The 25,280-nt window shown below is 38.1% G+C and overlaps 2 protein-coding genes across 5 annotated transcripts in view; one reads left to right on the top strand and one right to left on the bottom strand.

Moving 5' to 3' along the window:
• The window catches only part of LOC131435260 (serine/threonine-protein kinase meng-po), a 39,487-nt gene extending 15,801 nt beyond the window's left edge, over positions 1-23,686 (top strand). For 3 of the 4 annotated variants that reach the window (XM_058602945.1, XM_058602942.1, XM_058602946.1), the window contains exons 2-6: positions 15,278-15,727; positions 15,791-15,890; positions 21,706-21,888; positions 21,952-22,059; positions 22,120-23,686. In XM_058602945.1, coding sequence (XP_058458928.1) covers positions 15,385-15,727; positions 15,791-15,890; positions 21,706-21,888; positions 21,952-22,059; positions 22,120-23,230 — 1,845 coding nt within the window. In that variant the 5' untranslated portion in view covers positions 15,278-15,384 and the 3' untranslated portion in view covers positions 23,231-23,686. Of the gene's footprint in view, positions 1-14,941; positions 15,173-15,277; positions 15,728-15,790; positions 15,891-21,705; positions 21,889-21,951; positions 22,060-22,119 lie in introns of those variants that run through there. The other variant, XM_058602943.1, reaches the window with a different exon arrangement.
• LOC131435259 (ionotropic receptor 93a) lies at positions 3-14,742 on the bottom strand. The gene is made up of 18 exons (XM_058602941.1): positions 14,597-14,742; positions 14,379-14,531; positions 14,181-14,317; positions 14,003-14,123; positions 13,759-13,920; positions 13,633-13,694; positions 6,833-6,988; positions 6,584-6,751; positions 6,437-6,530; positions 6,213-6,373; positions 5,979-6,155; positions 2,164-2,235; positions 1,976-2,085; positions 1,864-1,909; positions 1,634-1,796; positions 1,515-1,574; positions 1,294-1,454; positions 3-1,236 (listed from the first exon to the last, which is right to left on the bottom strand). Exons 1-18 carry the CDS (start codon positions 14,700-14,702, stop codon positions 724-726), a joined length of 2,622 nt encoding a protein of 873 aa, XP_058458924.1. The 5' UTR covers positions 14,703-14,742; the 3' UTR covers positions 3-723.
• Positions 23,687-25,280: the final 1,594 nt, after the last annotated feature.

Genomic DNA, 25,280 nt, shown 5'->3' on the forward strand with positions numbered 1-25,280 from the left:
TTAGATTGTGTGCATATATTTGTGCCTTTGTTATTAAAAGAGAATTTAAGCGGTTCGCGTTAATGACTAACAGAAAAGCCGAGTAGCCGAGTCTTTTACCTAACTGCCTGACTGAGAGGCCTGTTTCATTTTCCGAAGACAGATAGCTAAGTGAGTTACGTCAGGCCGAAAACCGGCATCTCGAAAGCAACTGATTGAGCAAACCGCCGTCCGATGCTTTATTTTTCACGCGTAAATTTGACGCTGAGCTAGTCAGTCATTCTAGTCAACAGGTGAGTGGGGAAATGATCGGTGGAATGACCAAACGTGTTAGACTATTTTCAGATTCGGTGCTCGCGACTCCGTGCTTTTGCGTTAGTCTGGTTGCTAGCTGGGGCTTTTGCTTTCGTATTTAACCCATTCAAGAGGAAACGATTCGAACAAACACGAAGCACTCCAAACATTCGACAGCTGTCGCTTTTAATTTGATTTAAATGATCTTCAAAGAAGACGAAAGTGTTGCCGATTTACGTAGATGTGATTATGTTACTTGTTGGAATCATCAAGCATACTACTGCTTACAAAGAGGTGCACGTTCCACAATAATTCAGGTCAATCCCACAAAATAGCAACGAGCAGTGACTTAAAGTAGATTACAGCAAGGACCAAGGCAAATATCAATAGCATATAGCTGGCGCGTTCTTTGCTGTGGAACTTTTGAAATTTGCTTTGATCCCTATATGCTCAATCCGTATATGGCTGCAGTTTCGCCTTTCTGGATTTCTTGTACCAGCGCCAGACATATTCCACCAGAAACATCGCCATTCCCATGGAAAATCCAATCAGCAGAATATAATAGCATCCAGCCATATCATCATTATTGACGGTATGATTCTCCACCTCCGAGCTTCGTCGCACCTTCGAGCACTTGTCCTGGGAAGGTAAATATTTCTTCAGCCAGCGCTGCATGAATCCAAACTGTTGCATCTTAATCAGTTCGTCGTTGATCACATCAATGTAGGGGCTGTTCTTCGGCATCGCTAAGGCTATCTGTTCGTCCAAAAACTCATCCATACTAAGCACGAAGTCGCATCGGTCGTTCTTCAGGAACTCTCGTTTCATCAGATAGTTCAAATTCGTTCTCCAGTCGATGTGCACGTGGTGACCCTCCCGAATCGATCGGACTATCTGATCCGATTCTTCGGTAATAAATTTTGCCCCGTTGTACAGTCGGACGTATTTGGGGTCGTCGGTTTCCTGTAAGTCGAATTAACATTTAGGATTGTCATTTGCGGGAAAAAATCTGCAATTTACCAACAAGAACTGCTCCAAAAAAGTACCTTTTCGAATGCTCCACGAAACGCCCTGCTGATTTTTGACCAACTGTGAAATTGTCGTAATGGGAATAGCAATCTTCGGGAAGGTTAGAAAGGCGACCAAGTTTCCGCAGTAGGTGGTGACCAGTACCAGGACAACTGCAAGCAGATGAGCAGATATTAAGTGTTGTATTCAACTAACTTTATTGGAATACTTACCCAACCACCAGGTACCGATGATGATACGACCACTGTCCGCATACGGCAAATACAAACCTCCTGTTGACGAAAGAATAGTTCTACTATCAAAAGTTGGAGTCAGTTATCCTACGCGTTACCTTGCTGCAATAAGGCCCCGTAAATGTACCAGAAACAATTGTTCAGTTTTCCCAGACCGATGGTGTTGTTTTTTCCAATGTGCCCATAAAATGGACTTGACCGATGTATTATGTACAACATTGGTGCCATGAGAAGGATCGTTGCTGCAAGGCACATCCAGGTCTGTTCAAAAATAACGTATAAATTACAGTAAATCAGTTCGTAAAATTCTCTCATGTTAGTAACTCACATCAACAGTGAAGGGCGACAAGAAAAGAAATACTCTGCTTAGTTCCCTGTAAGAAAGGGAAATAAATTCGATTCAATAAAGTGTCCATTTTCCACCTACGATTTCAACATACCTTGGCCGTGATACAATGAAACTGTACGTTTGAATGCTGATCGGTTTGGAAAATGTAATGTATTTCTTTTGCTTCTCACTTACCGTGGCACCAACAGCGGCTAAAAGAATCTAGTAAGAAGTATTGAAATTCAGCTCATGATTCATGGTTACAGAAATGAACAAAACATATCTACTGATAACGAATACCTTATTGTCCATCAATTGCTTCAGTATTTCTGCCGGTACGTCAGTAGTTACCGTGTGAACATCTTTGTTGAACTGAAATATAGAAATTTTGCAATAAATAACAGGTGATTTGTTTCAATCTAACGATTTCCTGATATGTTATGTTAGAGACATAACTGGATGTCGTGAATACGAAAACAACTGACATGTTCCTTAACACTTCCGATTTTCCGAATATCAATTAGTTGGTCAATTGTATGAATTATGCAAGCATTCCCCTTTTACACATTTTTCGCAAAAACAAAGAAGGCTTCACTTGATCTAGCTTACTGTGAATTTCACACTGCGAAAAGCGCAAAAATCAAATCAAACAGTTCTAGATTTGCACTCAACTGAGGATATTTCCCTTCGATTTGCGAGCAAGAAATCCTAATAGTTCTTTAGAAAACTTTTAGAACCATTAGAATGGCTGATTTTATGTAATGCTCTCCACCGTTGCTTTTTCACCAATGCAAATGACTGGCAGCTGTGACGTAATCGCTCTTGTCGGAAGCGAAACTAGCTTTGCAAACGACACAAAATACTTCTGCTCGCAGTGGTGATAGAATCCAAACTGATCCAATTTTTGTTAAGAGGGTTTGTAGCTTTTTCACTAATGGGCGGTCCTAACGGCTATAAAAAAAGCAGCATAGAGAATTTTAATTTCGATTATTTCATTTTGGATTTGCATTTCATTGAAAGAAACTATCCGGATGCTGTACGGGATTCATTCCTGCCTTTCAGAAGGACCAAATTATGGAACTCACTACGATATTAAACACTATTTGGAACATTTTCTCGAACGATTTGTTGTACAGCAGCACGTATTTTGTTCTCTTCCTCAGAACGCGTTCTGATTGGCTGGTGTTGACATGGGTCAAATGAGACAGGTTTTTCAATAGTGTACTATTGAAATACTTCAATGTTTTTTCTATACACGCTTAAGTTGAAAAATTTCGATTCTATTGGTAGTTAGATTATATAAATCCTTTCACTGCTCACTGAGCTACGAGCCTTAAAAATACGAGAAAGACAAACGCGCCTTATGAATTATCCTCTTTGATACTCGTTCATACCAAACATTTCAGAAAAGTTTAATTTTGAATTATTTGAGATTATGTCAAACAGCTGAATATTTTATCATAAAATTGTGATCATATTTCCGATGGCATGTAGCAAAAATTATGTTGATTCGTTAGATACAACAAGAGATATTCACGATCAAAAACTTATCACTCTCTCAGGGGGTAAATTTTGAAAAGGCACTCCAAAGTATCTCCATAATATACCTAGATTCTGAGATTGTGCACTTTTGGTAAATTCTTAGTAGAATGCATCCAGGATCAAATGAAAGTACACAAACTCAGAATCTAAGTAAATTCTTGAGATACGTTTTAACCAGGTATGGGAAAATAAGATTAACAAGATGGTGATTTACTCGTATTTTCCAATAAATTTTATTTTTGTGCTAGCTTTAGCAGTATTTATTTCTAAGTGCATCCAGTTTACCATGTGCAGAAACTGCAATGAGTACACAATGGAATACGTTCAGATTAACGGGGACGTTAGTGATCTCAACGATATTGGAAAAGTTTGTTTTTCCAACGCAACTATCCGTAAAGCACCTTCAAATTACGACCCTATTGATAGCGTCTGTTTACTGATGGATTTTTCAACGGCACTTTTGTCTTGTAACAATGATGCTCCTGGATTCAACAAAAAAATCAACTTGGAGACGAATATGTGGTCATAACCTGGTAAAAGGACGGTTGTTAAAAATTTGGTCTTGTAACAATAATGCTTCTTGAGCGAAATATTATTCAACCTGGCTCAAGATAAGTGAAAGCTATCGCCATCCAGAAGCTGTCGTCATATACAAATCCATTGCAATATTATCCGGCATTCGGAAATCGTTTGAACAAAATATTCTCTGATGTCTCGTCATTTGGGTCGAGACGAACAATATATTGTCAGATATTCAGTTTGGCTTCTGAAAAAACAAATGATGAACAAACGGATGATTGCCTTACATTGCTTTCAGCTGACATATAAATTTCATCTGTTCAAAAACAACAAAGGGCATCTAAATGTTTAGACATGACTTCTGTTTCAGTTTTCATTGATGCTCTTTCAATTCAGCTCCACCAACTTGTGCTTTAGGGGACGAATACAGCGTGATGGATAAATCGATCAGTGCGGTAAACTTTAATTTTCGATTGAACATTATTTGATGAAAATCAAATTTATGGCCATTCACTATCCCTTCTCATTCAATTGACTTTTGTGGCCATACTCAAATGAAACTCCCAGAACTTATCGGCGGTTGAATAACCATACCTATTTTTGTTTGCTCATTTACAAATGCCAACTACTTACTTCGTTGTCTTAGATGTTGGTATAGAGCAAGTTCGAATGAATAGGTATGGACCAGAGGTGGAAATAAGTAAAGTTTTTGGTTAACAATAAATAATACTAGTTAGTATTATTATATTATATCACATATTTACTGTAGATATTATAATGAATTCTGCAACAAACAATTTTTGATAGGATAAATTTTGATTTTACTTAGAATTTATACTCGTAAATGTCTTCATCGTTATCAGTATTACTGTCTGATTCGGAATCAACATTTCAACAAAGTCCGGTTCGTTTTAACGCTACTCTGTGTTCATTGAACAGGTTTGAAGTTCAGATGGCTGTCACTTACAGTTCCGATGATGTGATGGTAAAAGTGACGTTAACGTCAAAACTGATTACCGCTCAATTTTCTCGGATATCGATTAGCCGATATCAATACTTTTAGGCTCGTTAAGTGAGTTTATTTCGTCGGTCCAATCGAAATTCTATGTTTCATGATGATACCGTTGTGGTGGAGTAATCGCTCTTATTCTGAATAACGTCGTATTGATTTTATGATCGTATTCCATTTGTATTCCTAATAATGCTAGCAAAATCAAAGGTAGCTAGGATTCGGCCGAACCATATTCGATCGAAAAACCAATACGTCGTTATTCAGAAAAAGGGCGAATATCATCAATAAAAACAGCTAATAATATTAACAGACATGCTGCGATGAGTAATAATTATAACTATAAGAAAAACATGTCCAATCACAAAGCGTGTTATGGAGTTGATTAATATTACCCTATTTAGTTTGAATATCATACACAGAAGTATCAGGAGTGCAGGATTTGACTATGCCAATTCAAACGCACCATTGAAACGCTGCGTCAAATGCTGCGCTCCGATTACTGCTTTAAATCAAATTCATGTCAAATAGCGTTTCATTGGGTTTAATCTAGATAGTGCATGAACATCATCATCAGCATCAACCAGTTGGAAGTAAAGCAAAGTCTTTCGCCATGTAATCACTATTTGGTGTGGTATATTTTTTTTCTGCTAATTTTGCATTGCGTATTGATATTGCACAGCGAAAACTGTAAAATTTACATTATCAATTGGATTTCGATCCAATCTTATAATTTCCATAAAATCGAATAAATTTCCATAAATTCGAATTTTTAAAAAGCGAATTCCAAATAAGGTAAACTTTTTCTACGAACCAACTCGATTTAATTTGTAAATCCAGGTTCCGGTATATTACACTAGGGAATCTAGACGTATTTGATTCATGATATAAGCCTTTCGTAAATCGCTTCGAAATACGTGATTTGACAGATCATATGCGTGTAAAAGTGTGAAAAAATAGCGCAAAATTCATCAACGGAAATGCAAATAAAAAAATTTCATTCTTTCGATTCAGCACAGTACTGTACTGAGTTTCGAATAATTACCGTACTGTTGCCATCGTCCGTCATGTTCCCTATGTATTCCAAATTGGTCTGCGCAATTGTTATGGTGTAGGTAAAATTCAACTTTCTGGAGAGTTCCTTCAAGACGTCCAGAACCACTCCATGGGACAAGTGTGGATGACCACTTTCATTAAGCGCCACAAACTGCCATGGTGGATTCTGCAATCAAACATATTATTCTTGTTAACTTTTTTCGAACGATCTAGTCGGCCTTACATGGTAACTGTAGAAATTTAAATGGACTCCACGAAACTTATCGGCAATGTGAGGGAACAGAAAATCCTGCATCATGAATCCATCCTGCGGTGTCCAATAGCCAACATCCACAATTTCGGGCTGCTTCGATTTTGCTACAGGACCAGGAGATTCCGATTCGCCTATTGAATTTTAAAAAAAAATCATTCCAGTTGAAGATACCATAATTTTGTTTTCAAACACACCTGAAATCATTCGATATGCGTAGCCCCAAGTTTGTCCCGTTTGCACCTTCCATCTGGAGCAAAGATTGCAGTTGTCCTTATCAGTAAGATCATTCTGCAAGAGCAATCCAAAATATTATATTGCAGTAAAGTTAGTCTCATACTTACTTTCATAATTTTGAGAATTTCTTTCCTTCGCTCGACCTTCGTCATCCGTATCACTTCCCATTCCTCGTCAGCAATTTGACCGTAGATTGCCTTCTCCTCACGGATCAGTTTCGACAGTGCATGCACCAACGAGTTGATCAAGTTTTCGATGTAGCACAGAATGTGAGACTGGTGGAACAATTGATAATAGTAATAAAAAAATATTGCATTCTTATTTGTCTATTGGTTATGCTAATCAATGAAAGGTACCTCACAGGATTGAGATTCTTTTCTCAAATTGTACACAAACGCGACATTGTCACCTTCGGCGAGCATCTGGTGTATTGATGAAATATTATTTCTCTCCGACGTGGTGTCCGCAATAACATATAGCCATTGAGACATCGGATTGACCATCTTCAGCTCCTGAAACGGGCAGTTTGGTTTATAGTAAATGAGAAAGAATGCTTGAATATACTCTCGCACAGTAGGGGAAAGTATTATAAAGTACCCCTGTTGATTAAAACGGGGGGCCTCTACCTTTTTCAAGCATTCAAAACATATAAACAAAAGTTTTATCACTAACACTTTGTATTCGTACGATCTTTCTCCTAAGCAAGTTTGGAAGTTGTCGTCTGCTGCAAAATATTTATTTATTTATTTATTTATTTGTCTTCGAGTTAAAAAAATAATTTCGCGCAGACTTAGACTTATACTAATTTAATCCTAATCTTATTCTTTGTTTGAAAGTCTCTTTGCTAATATTAATATCAAATAAATTAAAAACTCTATTGAATTGTTGACAGCAAACGTACAATGGATTTTTTTGGCCGTTCTATGAACTGATGATCGGAAGAAATCCATTCGGCCTAGCAATCTGCTTGGAACGTTGATATCCAATTTAGCTAAAAGAGCATCACAGTCAATGTCGCTTGAGAGCAAGTCGAAAACGAATAGTTGCTGTAGGAAGATTCGCCTATCACGTAAAGTAGGCAAACTGATAGAACCGATTTTGCCAAGGAAGTCGTCTAAGAGCAAATCTCAAAAAGCTCTTTTGAACACGTTCGATACGATTGATATGAATGGAGTGATACGGGGACCACACAATAACTCCGTACTCAAGGATGCTCCGAACCAGGGAAATGTAAAGTGTCTTAAGACGTCTGTGAAGTCTCGAGTTACACGTTTGATTAGTCCCGTAGTGTTCCGTAAAACGAAGCTTGCAATCGAGAATCATACCTAGATCCTTAACAGATGATACTCGTACAACTGGGATGGTGTTCATAGCGTACTCAAACACAATAGGCGAGCGTATACGGGAAAACGTAATAACATCTGATTTTTCTATATTCACCTTCATACCGTTTCTGTCACACCATGTCAATATCGTTTCCATGTCCATTTGCAGAGCACAGCAGTCCGCTAGCGTAGTGTTGATGCGATAAATTTTCAGATCGTCAGCATACATGGTATTAAAAGACGTTAGTAGTGGCCCAGGATGACTTCCTTGGGGTACTCCAGATGTGATAATGAAACTACTTGAAAACGAAGAATCAAGTCGAACAGATGCACTACGATTTATAAGGTATGAAAAAATCCAAGAGGTTAGCCAGTTTGGGAAGCCATATCGTTTCAATTTCTCAACAGAAAGTAGATGTGGTACGCAGTCAAAAGCTTTGGAAAAGTCAACTTATATTGCGTCGATCTGTTGTCGTTTTTCCATTTTGCTAACAAGCGTCGACACATAACTCATCAGATTCGTTGTGGCCGATCGTTTTTTTGATAAAACCGTGTTGGGCCGATGAGATTACATTTTTAACTGCCGGATACAGAATTCCTAGTAGCATACTTTCAAAAACTTTGGGAATGCAGCTCAGAATTGAAATTCCTCTGTAGTTAGTGACATTATGAACGTTACCGTTTTTGTATAATGGTAAAATCAAAGCCTTTTTCCACTGGGTCGGAAAAGTATTCTCAGCAAGCGATCGATTGAAAAGTACGGACACAGGTAATGCCAACGACGATGAACATTGTTTGACGATCGACGGCTTGAGTCCATCCGGACCGGCTCCCTTTGTACTGTCAAGAGTACAAAGATGTTCGTACACTAAATAAACTGATAATTTTTTAGGTTTCCACATCTGTCATTCATATTCTATCAAATTTTCAGTTTGATACCTAAACATATGTAAAAGTTATGGATACCTGGAAATATAGTATGTATGGAGTACATCGGCGATGGTGCGTGTCCTCGATTTTTTACAAAAAAATTTCCTCGGTTAGAAGCTAGCCACGGGTTTGAGTTTCGTATCTGCGGTTTTCGCATGTCATTTTCCAATCTGTTTTCCCCCCTTAGATACTGATCAAATTTAATACAATAACAATGTTTATTGTATTTTTTACTATCATTTGCTCCGTTTTATTTAATTGTATGATAGAATAAAGACTGTCCCAGAAGGTATGGACGCAACCAAAAACCGCTGCCATTTTGCAACGGTTCAGAATCTGTTAATTTTTATGGCTGCGTCCTGTTGTTGACATACTTCTCTAACCACTTGTGCAGTTGTTTATTCGTTTTCATTAGTTTGTTTCGAAATGAGTGGACTTTCAGCAGAACAACGTCGAAATATTGTGTACAAATGGTGCACAGAACGCGGACTGTCACTGAGAAAGATAGAAAAAATGGAAGGAGTAAGTTCGAAGCCACAAGGATCCTGTTGTCTTCTGGCGAAATCTTGCTTCTTGCCACTACTCGAAATCAACGGTAGAATGGTATACTACCAAAAATGTCACTTTCGTCCCAAAAGACATGAATCCACCAAATTGCCCACAACTTCGACCAATTGAGGAATTTTGGGCATTAACGAAGGCACATCTTAGGAAACATGTCTCGGCAGCCGAAACCATTGAACAATTCAAAAAAGATTGGAAAAAAGTGTCAAAACTTGTCGCCAAGAAGTCTGTACGGTATTTAATGAGGAACGTTCGCAAGAAGGTGCGCCAGCTAGTCTACAATGGCTAAGTAGCAAATGTTGAGAATATTATTCTGTTGTTGTAGTCTAATATTATCAGTTTATCGAATATAATTTGAATATCTAACTATTGTGAATTATTTACAGCAAAATCAAAGTGCGTCCATACTTCCTGGGACAGTTTGTTTTCGAAGCAGTAAATGTAAATTGTTTTCGAAGCAGTAAATATTGCAAAATTCAGACAATCATCACATAATAACGATTATATATATATTCGTAAATGTGAAAAAAGCATGTCAGTATTATTCACATTCACGTGCTCCAGTTAGGTCGGTGACATTACCCGCCCGCCTTTTTTTGTGAATCGAAATAATTCGACAACATTTGTATCAACTAAATAGTTATTCTATAGTACGAATGTAATGCGGTCATAAGATTATTTATAACGGGGAGATGGTAACCAGTGATGGCATTTCACTAGAGTGATACACCATTGTGTAAGTGTCATTCCTACACTGTGTATCCAGCTAACGAAACCCGCACAGGAAGGAAAGCGCACTTCTTCTCAGTGTCGAATAGACAGACTTTGAGTGTGTGCTTGTTGTTAAAGAAGCTGATGCGGGTGAACCACATTCTCTTCGCAGTGAACCACATCGCTGTGATTTAATTTTTAAATTTACAGAAGGTAGCGCTGGCCTTTCTATGAAAATCTTTTTCGCAGCATGGAAAAACTAAATTTCAACGATAAATTGCGTTTTTGCTTAATATGCGTGCTCCACGCTTCTCTTATGCGAACCGTACACCAGAGTGCTCACCGGCATGCCCACTTCGGTGAGAATATTTGCATCCACCTCAGAAAATTTTGGAGTAATCCAGTGCTACAGGCGAAAGATAATAAACAAGCGCTCTCATGATGCGTGCACACTTTATATAACAGTGATGTATATGTGTGTAAGAGCTCTCGTTGATGTTGTCAGTGCGAGGGGAGAAATAATATTTGCTCTTCGTCTCACAGAGGAGATGGACATCTCTAGTAACATAGTAACAAGTGCTTATAATCACAGGATCGCCACTATAATCTATACTGAAAACAGGTTGACTTGACTATTACTTTATTAACTATTGCTTTACTGACTTTACTATAACTAAAATAAACACAACTTTATCTTAGAAAAAATCGCATTATAAGTATCAAGTATATCTGTTGAAAATACAGGACTTTAATAACATGTAAGTAATAGGCTCAAGATTTAAATATTTTCTCAGGCGAAAACGATATAACATGGAATTTCATCCGAACTCGCATGACACACACACAAAAAAAAATTGAATTTTACAGGTGACTTGATCCTTCATACGATGTAATTCATAGAGACCTAATTTGTCAAATGACGGAAAATCTCATTTGTAATGACTTAATGTTAGATGAGCTTGAATTTTACTGGTTTCGACTGTAACTTGCGTTCTGCTAGCAGGTGCGACTGTATGAATTTAAATGCACCTTTTATCAGCCAAGCAGATGTATGCTTCTGTGGCTCGGTCGACTAACAGACGTACTTGCAATCCAATGATTCTCGGTTCAAGTCGCGGCGTTTGCTATTAGTATTCTTTTTTTTTTTATTTCAATGAATTTCATGTATGGAGTTTTAGACACAATATTAAATGTTTTTCGACGTAAATTTACGTAAACTGCGACGCTCCATTTATGTGCATCTAATAAGATGTAAAATCACAGGGTTTTTTTTAAGTGTGCAAGATCAGCCATACCTATTAGGCTTCGAATCGTTGTACAGCGCTTTCTGTATTGTTCCTTAGATTTCATCTACGGATCCGTACATCCGTAGATTATCTCTAAATCCGTAGATCTACCGAGATTTTCGTAGATCTGACATCGCTGCATGCTACACCTAGGACTGAAACGTTAGCTATAATTTCGCTTATATTTATAGCTTCGCGTGCTTCCAACAGCTTCGCTTTCGAATCGATTGACCAATCAGAGAGATGCTTTCCCATTGATATATCACATACTCCTTCAAAACCGTCGTCTACGTTAGAAAAATCCGGTATGCCGGAGATTTTTAGCGGACAGAGAAGGACACTGCTAGCTATTATTCAACAAGCAATGATATATAATTGAAAATACATGGTTATGTACATTCAAATCAATACGTAGAAATATTTCCAATCAATTGGTGAAACAATAGTACTGATTGATACTAAACTGACTGAGCTGTAAGTGTTCAACAGCTGACCACATATCTATCTATTATCTATTTGCACCCCTATATAGAAAACAAAAATGTGTTACACATAAAAATTCGTTGTTTCATATCGAAATTGAAATTTCACTCGTCTTTTCCTGTTGTCATTGTTTCTACCTTCTGAACTTTTCGCATGACGTGTACCAATCCGAAACGGATTGAAGACGAACGTTTAATCTCTCCGCCATTTATTTTTGAGTTTGGGTATTGCCTTCGTTCGACCATCCTTGCGATTCGGCATTTCATACGTGTTCTTTGGATTTCATACAGAAATCCGCATTTTGAAATCGTGTAAATCAATATTTACAAGTTGCGACCGATGGAGCATGTTCTCCGTAAGCTTCAACAAGAGTTCGATGGATCATAGCAGCACATTTTTTTATGTGGAACATGTTTTTTATGTCCTTATTTTCTATATAGGGGTGCAAATCAGAAACTCAAGTAAAAATACACGTAGAAATGTGGTCAGGTTATAAACACTTACAGCTCAGTCTATTTTGTATCAACTATTAATATTATTTCATCATTTGATTGGAAATATTTCTAAGTTTCGATTTGAATATTTTAAGCCACGTATTTTCAATTATATATGATTGAAATTTTGATTAGTAGCGAGCAGTGTCCTATGTTGTCTGCCCGGCATCCGGATTTCTCTACCATAGACGACGGTTTTGAAGAAGTAAGCGATATATCAAAGTGAAAGCATCGCTCTGATTGGTCAATCGATGCAAAAGCGAAGCTGTTTGAAGCACGCGAATCTATAAATAGAAGCGAAATTGTAGCTAACGTTTAAGTCCTACGCGTAGCATGCTAGAGGTAGGTTGTTGCTAGACAGCAAGACAAAAAGCTATAAAACTGTTTGAAGCTTCAATTGGTATACTCTGATCTTGTGTCATGCAAGCTCGGATGAAATTCCATGTTATGTCGTTTCGCCTGAGAAATTGACAACTGCCCCAGGGTAAATTTTGAGTGCTTAAGAATAATTTCTAATTTATATAAGATGAACTTGATTGACCGCTTCAACCGAAATCGTTTATCGTTTCAACCGAAATCGCTGATTGGTAGAGAAACTTAACGCTATAAAAATAACTTCTTGCATACAAAACTTGAAATTGACAACTGCCCCAGGGTAAATTTTGAGTGCTTAAGAATAATTTCTAATTTATATAAGATGAACTTGATTGACCGCTTCAACCGAAATCGTTTATCGTTTCAACCGAAATCGCTGATTGGTAGAGAAACTTAACGCTATAAAAATAACAAGCTTATTGAAGAAAAGTTTAAATATCGGAATCGCAAGTATGTAAATAGATATAATTGCATACATTTTGGAAATTGGTGTAATTTCGTCAGCTATAAAACAAATACAAATTAAGACAAACGATGTTCGGTGTTGGTTCCTAATCAAAATCAATTTAAGCAGACTTTCGTGCTATTACGGATTCAAAGGTGTGACGATTGATTGAACTTTTTGATTGCAGAATCATTAGAAATTTTGGTTGCCTTGTTCCACACCAATGGTTTCGAACAACCCCATGGGGCTGATCCTTGTAGTTTTTTAAACAAACTAATGAATAACCATTTCTCGCAAATACTCTTCACTTGGCAAGAATTTCATTTCACTAAATTGTACATGACACTAACTTGCATTTGACAAATCAGCAATGACTTTTTGGAACATCAAAAACATTACGCAATAGTTTCAAAGAAAAATCCCTGATTGCCGAGATCCTGGTTATTATATCCATATTGTCTTGACGAAATAAATGAATAAATGGATACACAAAAGGGTCGACAGGTTGAACTGATTTAAATAAAAATGCACAAAATAACTAACCTTCGCGATTTCCATCAGCAGCTCCATGGTTTGAGTAGTAACAATGCCAATAAAATTAGTACCTGTAATGAAAATATTCACACAATGCACAAAATGCCTCTGGTTGTTAAACAGAGCCTCTAATACCGATATATTGAGTGGGCAAACTCAGCAAAACCTTCCTCACCGCTTTACGCTTATCCCACATGTGCGTGTGACTTTCGATGCGGAACATAGACACAGACAGAGGGGTCACTTCGTCGGATTCTTTCGACAGCGCAAGGACACCCCGTGCGATGACGTCACGATCTAGAGGACAGTGTGGTGACATGAAAAAAAAAACTGATGTTGGAATTTATTTCCATTCACATGAAAATCTCATCTCATTCACCAAAACTATCGTCATACAAAACCACCGCCGCTTTCCACCTGAAGGCATTGATCGTTTTCATATCCATTATAACTTGGGGCAGTTCTTCAAAGTTTCCCGTAGAAAATATTGTTTTTGGAATCTACAACGAAATAAATCGAACTAACCATAACAACGTATTAAAATCGTGACAAAATACCATGATCGCGTTATGAACTGGCAATCGTGGGCAGTCGGAATCCGTAATGCTCATAACAACCAGATTTTCCTTCGCCGCATTCCTGTACACATCCCAGGTGTTTTCGCAGTTGGACACAGAAAGCACGGCAGTAAAATCTGTCCGAAAATTTGACCACAATCTGGTTTATCACATTAGCTTTACAAATCCATTACGAACCTCTTCGTAGATTAATACTGGTCCAGGAAAAATATTTCACCACCAATCCACCATTTTTGAAATTATCCCGCAATATCCTTTCGAACAGGTATTTGGTTCCGTTTAGCAGTTCGTTGTAAGTGTTATCCAGGTACTCTCGGTCCAAAATCACAGCTGTTTTGACAACCGTAGAATTCTGCACTCATTTTTAAATGCCAATCCAAATCGTTGTAACTCACCTATCGAAGCATTTGACGATATTAAAGACGGGAAATCGTCTGCCCTGGCAGGTTTTGAACAAAACACCACCAGAGCAACCACTAAGAACGGCACTCTAGCCAACATTGTGCTACTTTGAATCCTTTAGAAAACTGAATGAGTGAACACGGAACTGAACGGTTGGCATTTATATCCTTCACCGGCTGCGTTACTGAGGAGTACAGGTGTTCTTTAGTTTTCCCCCCTGCCGACCTGCGCTTGTTGAAATAGTGATGGAATCATTAAACATTTATGTAAAAGGGCATCTTCAGCAGGGGGATGACCACTACAAAATAAAGTGAGAACATTCATTTTTGATGAGGTTTTGGTGGATCTCAGCAAGAAACAGCTGATTATTACAGACAAAACTAACTAGTGGCAGAGATTCGGACGAGTTCTTATCGTATCATTCGGCTTTTAGTTTGTTCCCCCAAACCAATCCGAAACTTATTGAACGATGCTACTTTTGATATTAAAGTGATCTGTGAAACTAATGTCGTAGTGACTATGAGTAATTTTTTTAATTCACAATTTTTCAATATCCGCAAAGCAAGTTGGTAACGTTTTTGACAATTTCGAAACTTTGTTATACAATGTAAAAAACAAAACAATGTTGATGCGATATTCAATTACTTCCTCTTTCTACATTCTGCCACCCCCAGATAAACGTCGGGAACAGCCGATTCGGAGCCGCCCGCCAGACACACCAAGCGATACCAAGTTTCGCGCGGAACACTGCCGGCCGCCGTTCGGAACCACAAATGAGACAATGGCAGGACACGGATCGACGGCCACTGGGAGGAAATCCAACGGAAACATTCACAAGATCCGGGAGTTCGAACTGGACAAGGTCACCCTTTCCGATGAGTTTGACATCCTGCAGATTGTGGGCGAAGGATGGTTCGGTAAGATTTTGCTCGTCGAGCATCGGGCCACCGACACGGAGATGGTGCTGAAGCTGCTACCGAAGCCGTTCGTGTCGCTGACGGATTTCTACAAAGAATTCCATTTTAGTCTGCACCTGGGCCACCACAAAAACATCGTCACCACGTACGATGTGGCGTTTGAGACGGCCGGCTTCTACGTGTTCACGCAAGAGTATGCGCCTCTAGGTAAGTGCCACAGTGGATTCTCGGTTTGCAAGCCAACTAAAGGAATTCATTTTCACGTTACAGGCGATTTGACTTCAAATGTTTCGGATAGCGGAATAGGAGAGTTGCACACGAAGCGGGTCGCTCGGCAGCTGGCTTCTGCCATCGATTATATGCATCAGAAGTAAGAATTGATATTTAGAGAACATTCAAAAATATTTTTTCACTTTTACACTGGACACTTACGGTTTTCGTTTTACTTCACCTAGGTTAGTTCAATTTGCTTCCAATAATGTTTTGGATTTTTTACTTCAGTAATTTTGTGTTTCAGAAATCTTACAAAATTACAATCAATGTAAATCTGAAACTTTGCAAATGTCTTCAGCAAATCAAATAATTGACTTTACACCGTGAAAAACAATCTGACGCAAGATTGATTTTTGAAAAAAAAAAAACAAATAAAAGTCTTGTTATTAAATTTGTGATTCAGAGGTATGCAAAGTGGGCATAACTAATCTTTTTACGTTTCGTCCTCGGTTCATCAGCGCATTAACAGTTTATGCTGAATTACTGTTGTCACCTTTCAGTTCATCATAGACGTAAGGTTTGTGCTACTTTCAAAACTCTGTTTTTACACAGAAGAGAATCATCTTTACTGATGTGCCGAACGAAGCAAAGTGAAAACTTTCGGAACAGCAACCAGTGCGGTAAAATTTCATTTTCAATCGAATAATACAAGATGAAAATGAAATTTATGGCCGCTGACCGTCAGCATATCCCTAATAGTTCATTTGACTTTTGCTGCCATTTTCAAGTAAAGCTCCCAGAATTCAGCGTCAGTTGAATAATCGTACCTAGTCATTTGAAGTTTTGCTTGCTCAGTTTCAAGTGCCACGTAGTCTAGCTGCTTCATTGCCTTCGCTCTTGGTAGTAAGCAAGTTCAAACGAATAGAATTATAAATTGAGTAAAGTATTAAAAATGAAAACTGAAGGAGGCAACAATCAAGTTATGTGTATTCGGTGATTGATATTTCAGCTATCTGGTTTATCTTTCATATATTATCTTGAACCAATTCGAATGTTTACATGAACCTCATTTGAAGGCCGCTCTCACACTATGGAAAGAGATATTTTGTTACTTCAAAAGATCAACTGACGGTGGTTGAACTGAGCCTCGATTGAAGAGAAACGAGTGAAGAATTGAATGCTGACCGTTCGTGCAGTCAGCAAACATTGTGTGTGTCAGAGAGTGAAGTTTACTGCAGTCGTCAATGTGTTCCACATTCAGTTTCAATTGGATTGAAAGAAGTTTTACTGCACTGCTAGCAATATTTAATAGTCACTTAAGGGTGATGATTGCTCAGGTCAAATGGTTTTGTGAAGTACATATGGTTTATTTTACCTGCTTTTTGTCTTCTAAAGTGTGATGGTGGAAGCATTAACTTCATATTCGCTTAGAGCTTTATTCCGAGCCACTAGGTGGCATTAGTAGTCCAACATAGACTGCCACTGCACTAATAAGTCGAAAACGAAACATGAAAATAATGTTGTTATTGAAATAACACGGGACATTAATGCGATTAGTGTCTTTTCAAAAATTATTTAGAGAACGGTTACTTTTAGGAGAAAGCTCACAATGAACATATTTATTTCCAAAAATCTTCTAGTATTAAAGAGAAATTTTCTGTCAAAAGCTATATCGCTGGGAAAATAGACTTTTGATAAGAGCCAGAGACCCCTATATGTTTTATACCATTCGATTGAGCTCAACGAGATCGCAAAATGTGTATGCAGCTCTCGAAAAATTTTCTCTCTGCTCAATGTTTTCAATGGAGATGGCTGAACTGATTTCAACAAGCTTAGGTTTATTCAACATGACATAAGTGACGACGATACAATGGCACAAGTGACGTAACCAACAAAGTCAAGTCAAAGTCTTGGCATTACATTCCTGTGGTGGAATTTGGCCTTTCTGTTTCAACAGACTTCGCAGCTGATTCTTAGTGTACAGAATCATTGCATGGCTAGTTCTATGGATCCTACTTACACTAAGAATTCTTCCAGGTCGGGGCTCGAACAGACGACAGCTGGCTTGTAAGACCAGCGTCCTATGCATTGAACCGCCAACCCGGGACACGTAACCAACAAAACACATGTTTCTATTCTTACTAAATATTCTCGGAGACGGCTAAACCTATTTTTATAAGCTTATGCTCGTTTGAAAACTTCCTTTACAACATTAGGCTCGAAAATCTAATGGCGGACACTTGTAGTTCCAGAGATATATACATAAGTGATGTAATCGATAAATCGCATTTTCTTCTATCCGCACTAATTTGTTTAGAAAGTGACCAATGATCAATTATCAAAAACTATTGTATTATTACTGATACTTATGGCTTTCGGCTTGGTTGCCCTATATACGGCGCTTTTGTTACCTTCCTGAATCAATCTGAATGAATTTGTGTCATAAATCAGCCCAAATAAATCAGCGTGACTGAAATTATCCGAATGAAAAAAGTACGAATGAATAACTGTGGTTCAATGTTTTTCTAATTCTTGAAAAAAAATTTAACTTTGTTTTTTAACGCTCAGTTTTCACAGATCGAACGATTATAGGATACAACTTCTACTTGGACACCATTTTTGAACAATTGAACGATTAAAGAATGTGCATGCAAAATATCATTCGCATTTTTCTTAGAACATTTAGAGTTGAACTGGTATCTCCTTCGAAGTAAAATGTATAGTTTGTCATATTGAAAACGTATGCAATATTTTATCCAAATCGGAGCGAATCGATAATTTTTAATAGTAAAAAATCTCGAAACAAATGAACAAAACGACAAAAATAACCAAACTGACTCAAATGACCAAAAGAACATACATGACAACATGACATACATGACATACATGATATACATGACATACATGACATACATGACATACATGACATACATGACACACATGACACACATGACACACATGACACACATGACACACATGACACACATGACACACATGACACACATGACACACATGACACACATGACACACATGACACACATGACACACATGACACACATGACACACATGACACACATGACACACATGACACACATGACACACATGACACACATGACACACCTGACACACATGACACACATGACACACATGACACACATGACACACATGACACACCTGACACACATGACACACATGACACACATGACACACATGACACACATGACACACATGACACACATGACACACATGACACACATGACACACATGACACACATGACACACATGACACACATGACACACATGACACACATGACACACATGACACACATGACACACATGACACACATGACACACATGACACACATGACACACATGAAAAACATGACAAACATGACAAACATGACAAACATGACAAACATGACAAACATGACAAACATGACAAACATGACAAACATGACAAACATGACAAACATGACAAACATGACAAACATGACAAACATGACAAACATGACAAACATGACAAACATGACAAACATGACAAACATGACAAACATGACAAACATGACAAACATGACAAACATGACAAACATGACAAACATGACAAACATGACAAACATGACAAACATGACAAACATGACAAACATGACAAACATGACAAACATGACAAACATGACAAACATGACAAACATGACAAACATGACAAACATGACAAACATGACAAACATGACAAACATGACAAACATGACACACATGACACACATGACACACATGACACACATGACACACATGACACACATGACACACCTGACACACATGACACACATGACACACATGACACACATGACACACATGACACACATGACACACATGACACACATGACACACATGACACACATGACACACATGACACACATGACACACATGACACACATGACACACATGACACACATGACACACATGACACACATGACACACATGACACACATGACACACATGACACACATGACACACATGACACACATGACACACATGACACACATGACACACATGACACACATGACACACATGAAAAACATGACAAACATGACAAACATGACAAACATGACAAACATGACAAACATGACAAACATGACAAACATGACAAACATGACAAACATGACAAACATGACAAACATGACAAACATGAAAACATGACAAACATGACAAACATGACAAACATGACAAACATGACAAACATGACAAACATGACAAACATGACAAACATGACAAACATGACAAACATGACAAACATGACAAACATGACAAACATGACAAACATGACAAACATGACAAACATGACAAACATGACAAACATGACAAACATGACAAACATGACAAACATGACAAACATGACAAACATGACAAACATGACAAACATGACAAACATGACAAACATGACAAACAGGACAAACATGACAAAAATGATAAACGTTGCAAACGTGATATTGATGTGTATGAAAGTAAGTTCAAGACTGCTTCTATCGTAACACAAACTCCAAAATAGGTAAAACGAACACAATGTGTTTTATCTGTAATCATTGCTAGAGAAAGCAATCTGTTATCGTTTGCTTCCAATGCACATCAGTGGCGAACCATTATATAGCTGAGCAAAATTGACGTGTGATAGCAAGGCACAAAAGAATAAAGTAAATTACAAATCATCCCGCTAGCGAGCTTAGGATTAACTAGAGAAGGTTCTACACACCAGGATTGCGTGTTGTATCACGCACAAGTTTAGCACTATTTTATTCGTCGCGTTGTGGAGTGTGTTCTACACATGTTCCAGAGTAGCGTAGTTGGTAGAGCATCTCCTCGTAAAAAAGTAGGGGTTAAGGTTCAAATCCTTCCTCTGGGCGGTATTTTTTCGCAAAATTTTCATTTTTCGCTGTTTCATGCATTTCCATATTTTCTCTCCGTCTGTTGCTAGTTAAGTATAAAATGAGAAACATGACATACATGTCAAATTGACCGAAGTGATCCTTTTTAGTTGTAGTTGAATTAGGCAAATTATCCTTGTTGAATGAAACTCACTTCCAAGGATCACATTGAAGGAATCCAGGCAAAGTGTAATAAATATATTAATCCTCTTGTTTATATCCTCTTATAAACAGAAATTCTAAGCTCTGTCTTAAAAACAAATTGTTAATTTATAAACAAATTTTCAGACCAGCCATGCTTTATGCAGTACCAATTTGGTCAAGTTGTTGTTCCACCAGGAAGAAAACGCTTCAAAGGATTCAGAATAAAATTCTGAAAATGATTTTGAAGCGTCCTCCCTGGTTTAGTACAAATGAGTTACACAGATTCACAAATATAGAACCATTAGATGTAATGTCACATAATATTATAAGCAAATTCCGACAAAAATCGATGCAATCTTCAATTGAATCGATTCGCTCTTTGTATTAGTAAGTAAGTTAGTATATAAGTTCCTCTTCCCCATTACACAATACAAGTAGGTTTAGAATTTTCCCTACACAAAAATCTCAGAATTGCTGAAGCAAATGATGTCCTCATGGTAATAACCAAATCGTACATATAATAGGGCTGAAAAGTCACCACTTGTTGCTAAACACCCTATTGAAATCTTAATAATTTAATTTTAATTCATGTTCCAATAAATAGTTATTTAAAAAAAACCTTGTTGACATATATTATTTCAACATGACCACTTTTGAACTTTCTAAGCCCGTCTAGCGTTTTGCTGATAGAGAATGCTCTCCACAACAGCGTTTCGGTAAAAAAAAATTTAACATTTTCAAAACTAGAAAACACATCTATTCATACTAATCTAAAACATTTATATGCTCACCCCTTCATCAAGTTTAAATCCCTCAAAACTTATTTTTAGACCCAATATCTGACTTTCTTACCCAATTGCTGACAGTTCAATCATTTCTTAATTTTCTACTTATTTCGATCCATCTCAACAGGGAACTCATCCACCGGGACATCAAGCTGGACAATGTGCTGGTGTTTCGTTCCGATTTCGCTCGCATCAAGCTGTGTGACTTCGGAGAGTCCCGTCGCATCGGCGAGGAAGTTCTACGGCGGAACGAATGGTTACCGTACAGCCCACCGGAAGTGCTGACGGTGAAAACTGATGATAAATACAAGTGAGACTAAGAATATTTTGTTAACTGGTAAATAAAATCACCTAATGCTTCGGTACCTTCCAGGACTGAAACTGCACACGATGTTTGGCAATTTGGTATTGTATGTTTTGTATGCCTGACAGGTTGCTTGCCGTGGCAAAAGGCTTCCGCAGACGATCCCCGCTTCAACAGGTGAGTAGAGCCAAATGCATCCAATACCACCGTTTTGCTACGATTTTGTTACTTTTCCAGATATCAACAGTGGCATAGTGCCACGCTGACATTTCCAATGAAACGATGCCCTAAGCTGTTCAAACTGTTATCAGCTAGGGCTTGCAAGATATTCAAGAAGTTTCTGGATCCTCGGCCGGAGCGACGATTGAAGACACTGAGCGATGTGCAGAAGTACCTGGATGACAGGTGGCTTGCCAAGAGTGCAGAAAAAGAAATGGCCGATAATGAACCGGATGAACTGTGCCCCTCTATGTATTCCTTCCACAGTAGTGTCGAGGAAAAAAATCGACTCTTATCCACTTTGGCTCAGTGTGGTATTGAGACAACGGTTGATCGTATTGAGAAGAAGAATAGGATCCGCGACTGGATTCAATCTTCGGTAATTACGGAAGAGGAAGAGGAGGACGATTCGGGATCCGCTACACCGACGTCTACCGCTTCCAGGACGGCAGTTCCAGGACATGTCTCCTCGGTAGCGGCAATGGAGCGGTCAGAAAAGAAAATCAACACTACCGTGAAGGACGCTTCGCACAAGCATATTGATCCCAGAACGGGCACTGTTCAACTAAGTCCTAGCGAAATGGGATCCGTAACTGTTGATCAATTTGTAAAAACTAAAAACGACCGAAATAACAACTCAAAACCATCGGCACAGAAAAACGGAGGAAATTTTAATTCGACACGTTTCTACGATGAAGCTGTTCCGATTAATCCTTTGACTACAAGCAACAGTGCATCGAGTGCTGCACGCATGACACAGGCATTTTATTCCACATCAGAAGTTCCGGAAGTTAATGGATCTCGCCGAAATAATGGAAGCAACGTCTCCGGGACCGTCCAGGATAGTGGATATGGTGGATCTTTCGATAGTAACTGGTCACAACAGCAACCGGGCAAAATATCCTCCATTGCTAAGCGGTCCCCGGCCCTTCCGAAACGGTCCGCCATGATTAAATCGGAAAACACAACCCACGAGGAGGACGATGAATTGGAAGAGGTCGACCGGGAATTTTCCAACGATTTCGAAGATCTCGAGTTGGACAGGACTAACTTCAATGAACGTTCGAACGCGGCCAACACGACCACTAAAGACAGTCCGTACGATAAATACTTTTTTAGAAGGAAGTGACCGACTGCAGACTGCAAACTGCAAACGACTGAGAGTTGGCTAATATCAAATGTTTTTATTTACTCGCGCGCACCGTTTTCATGCACCTCGTTTTTTATGTGTGTGATGAAAAATTAGCAATAAGAGCAGCCAAATAAGACATTTTAATAATGTATTTGCACCTTTCCGGCTCAGTGTTCTTCACGGCAGTTTTGGCACAAACTTTTTTTCAAACCATGTGTAGAATCGGATAGTGAAAATAAATATATAGGACGGATTTGATTCGATTGTATTTCACACCACACGATCCCTCTAATAATGATTGGAACAAAAATCATCTTTAGTGAATCAAGTGAATGAGATACGTGCTTGTTTACTGAATCGAGTAAATTTTTGGGCTGAATGCACTGTACACTGGAAAAATTGTTTGATGATATGATTCAATAAAAAAAAGCGAGAAAGCTGTTTTGGGTCAATTATGACGCAAGTCTTCCTATGAAAACAAAAACAATCACAGAACCTTTGTGTGGCAATTGCTATGATCCTATTGACGCTAAGAATCTTCCCAGATTCGGACTCAAACATTCAACCACTGACTCGTAAGATAGAGAGCGCCGATGCATTGACTAGCAATCTCGGGTTAAGTAGTACGATCCGTTCCAAAATACAGGGTATTAACACTACGTGCTACTTGGGAATAAAGAAGCGTATAGCGAAAAATAACAAATAAGAACGGAGGTTTTACCACAAACGAATCTCCAGACATGACAGTCACGATCTTTTTTTGGCGCACATCTATGGTCTTCCGTGAAACTGGCACCTATGGTGATAAATTGGTTGCACTGCTGAGTTCCCATCATACATCCATAATGCAAATGTCAAACAGTGAGTACCCTTTGGATTCGGTAGCTCATTTATATATATTGAGATTTTATGGCACACTTTGGTTGAAATGATTACAAGGCAATTAATCTCGCGCTCCACCAAGCGGTGAGTGCGGTCATTTCAGAAGGTACCGGGAACGAACCACATTTTTTAAAAATATTTATAAGCACGTACATGTCTTTATTATTTATCTTTGGTTTTACTATCCGACATTTCGACTACTGTTTTTTTTTTGTTTTTTTTTTATGAGGAAAATACAACAGTGTTCCTTTGTATGTCTCAAGAGATCATCTTTAAAAATGCCTATGCACCATAGATGCAGACAGGGTTGCAAAAGTATATATATCCGATCCGAAAAAAATCTGCAGTTAGCAAGTATGTCTATTTTTCTGTATACAGAATGATACGCTAAACTTGGCGAGCAAAAAAAAAGGTCGCGGCAATTTCAAAAGTCTGTAAATTTTGACGAAAGTCTTCGAAAAACTAGATTCTTAAAAGTCTGCACAACAAAAACTGTCTGCAGCACTATGTAGGAAATCTGCAGATTTACAAACAAATCTGCAGATCTGGCAGCTCTGCTATGCACAGTAGTGATCAGAGTTGCCATTTTAAATCTTTGTTTCAATTTGAATAATCTGTGTACCATCTGTCTTGCATATTTTCGATCGTAATCTGTGAAAAACATTTTCAAAATCTGCCATTTTTATGTGAGTTTTGATAAAACCTGTGTTCTGTGACACAGAGTCTGTGTGGCAAATAGGCAAAAAATCTAAGGTTTTACAGAAAAAAATCTGTGAATATGGTAACTCCTTCCTCTTGCATACAAACCTTCCCTCTCAGTAAGCGGTTCTATTTCCTCTCAGCAAGCGCTTCTATTTTGTAATTCGTTGAGCGCTAGCTGAGCGACATACTGCACAAATTATTCGTTCAGTTTGTTGGGTCGGTTTGTTGTTTTTTCTCTTGCAAAAATTGTGTCAAAATTAGGTGTTATTTTTATATAGAAAGGAAATTTGTTGTTATTCTACGTGAAGTAGAAGAATTGTACAGGTATGTGGTGTTAGTTTAAAAAAAAATAAGCGAAAAAACTTCAGAAATTCTCCAGTAAAACTAGTCCAACGGAGCTCCAACTCCTCATATTAAAAATGGCTCAACAATGGACCTCTGTTTGCCGGGTTTGTTGAACGAA

Source organism: Malaya genurostris, chromosome 3 (genome assembly GCF_030247185.1).
Source record: "Malaya genurostris strain Urasoe2022 chromosome 3, Malgen_1.1, whole genome shotgun sequence".
In the NCBI taxonomy this organism is placed as follows: domain Eukaryota; kingdom Metazoa; phylum Arthropoda; class Insecta; order Diptera; family Culicidae; genus Malaya; species Malaya genurostris.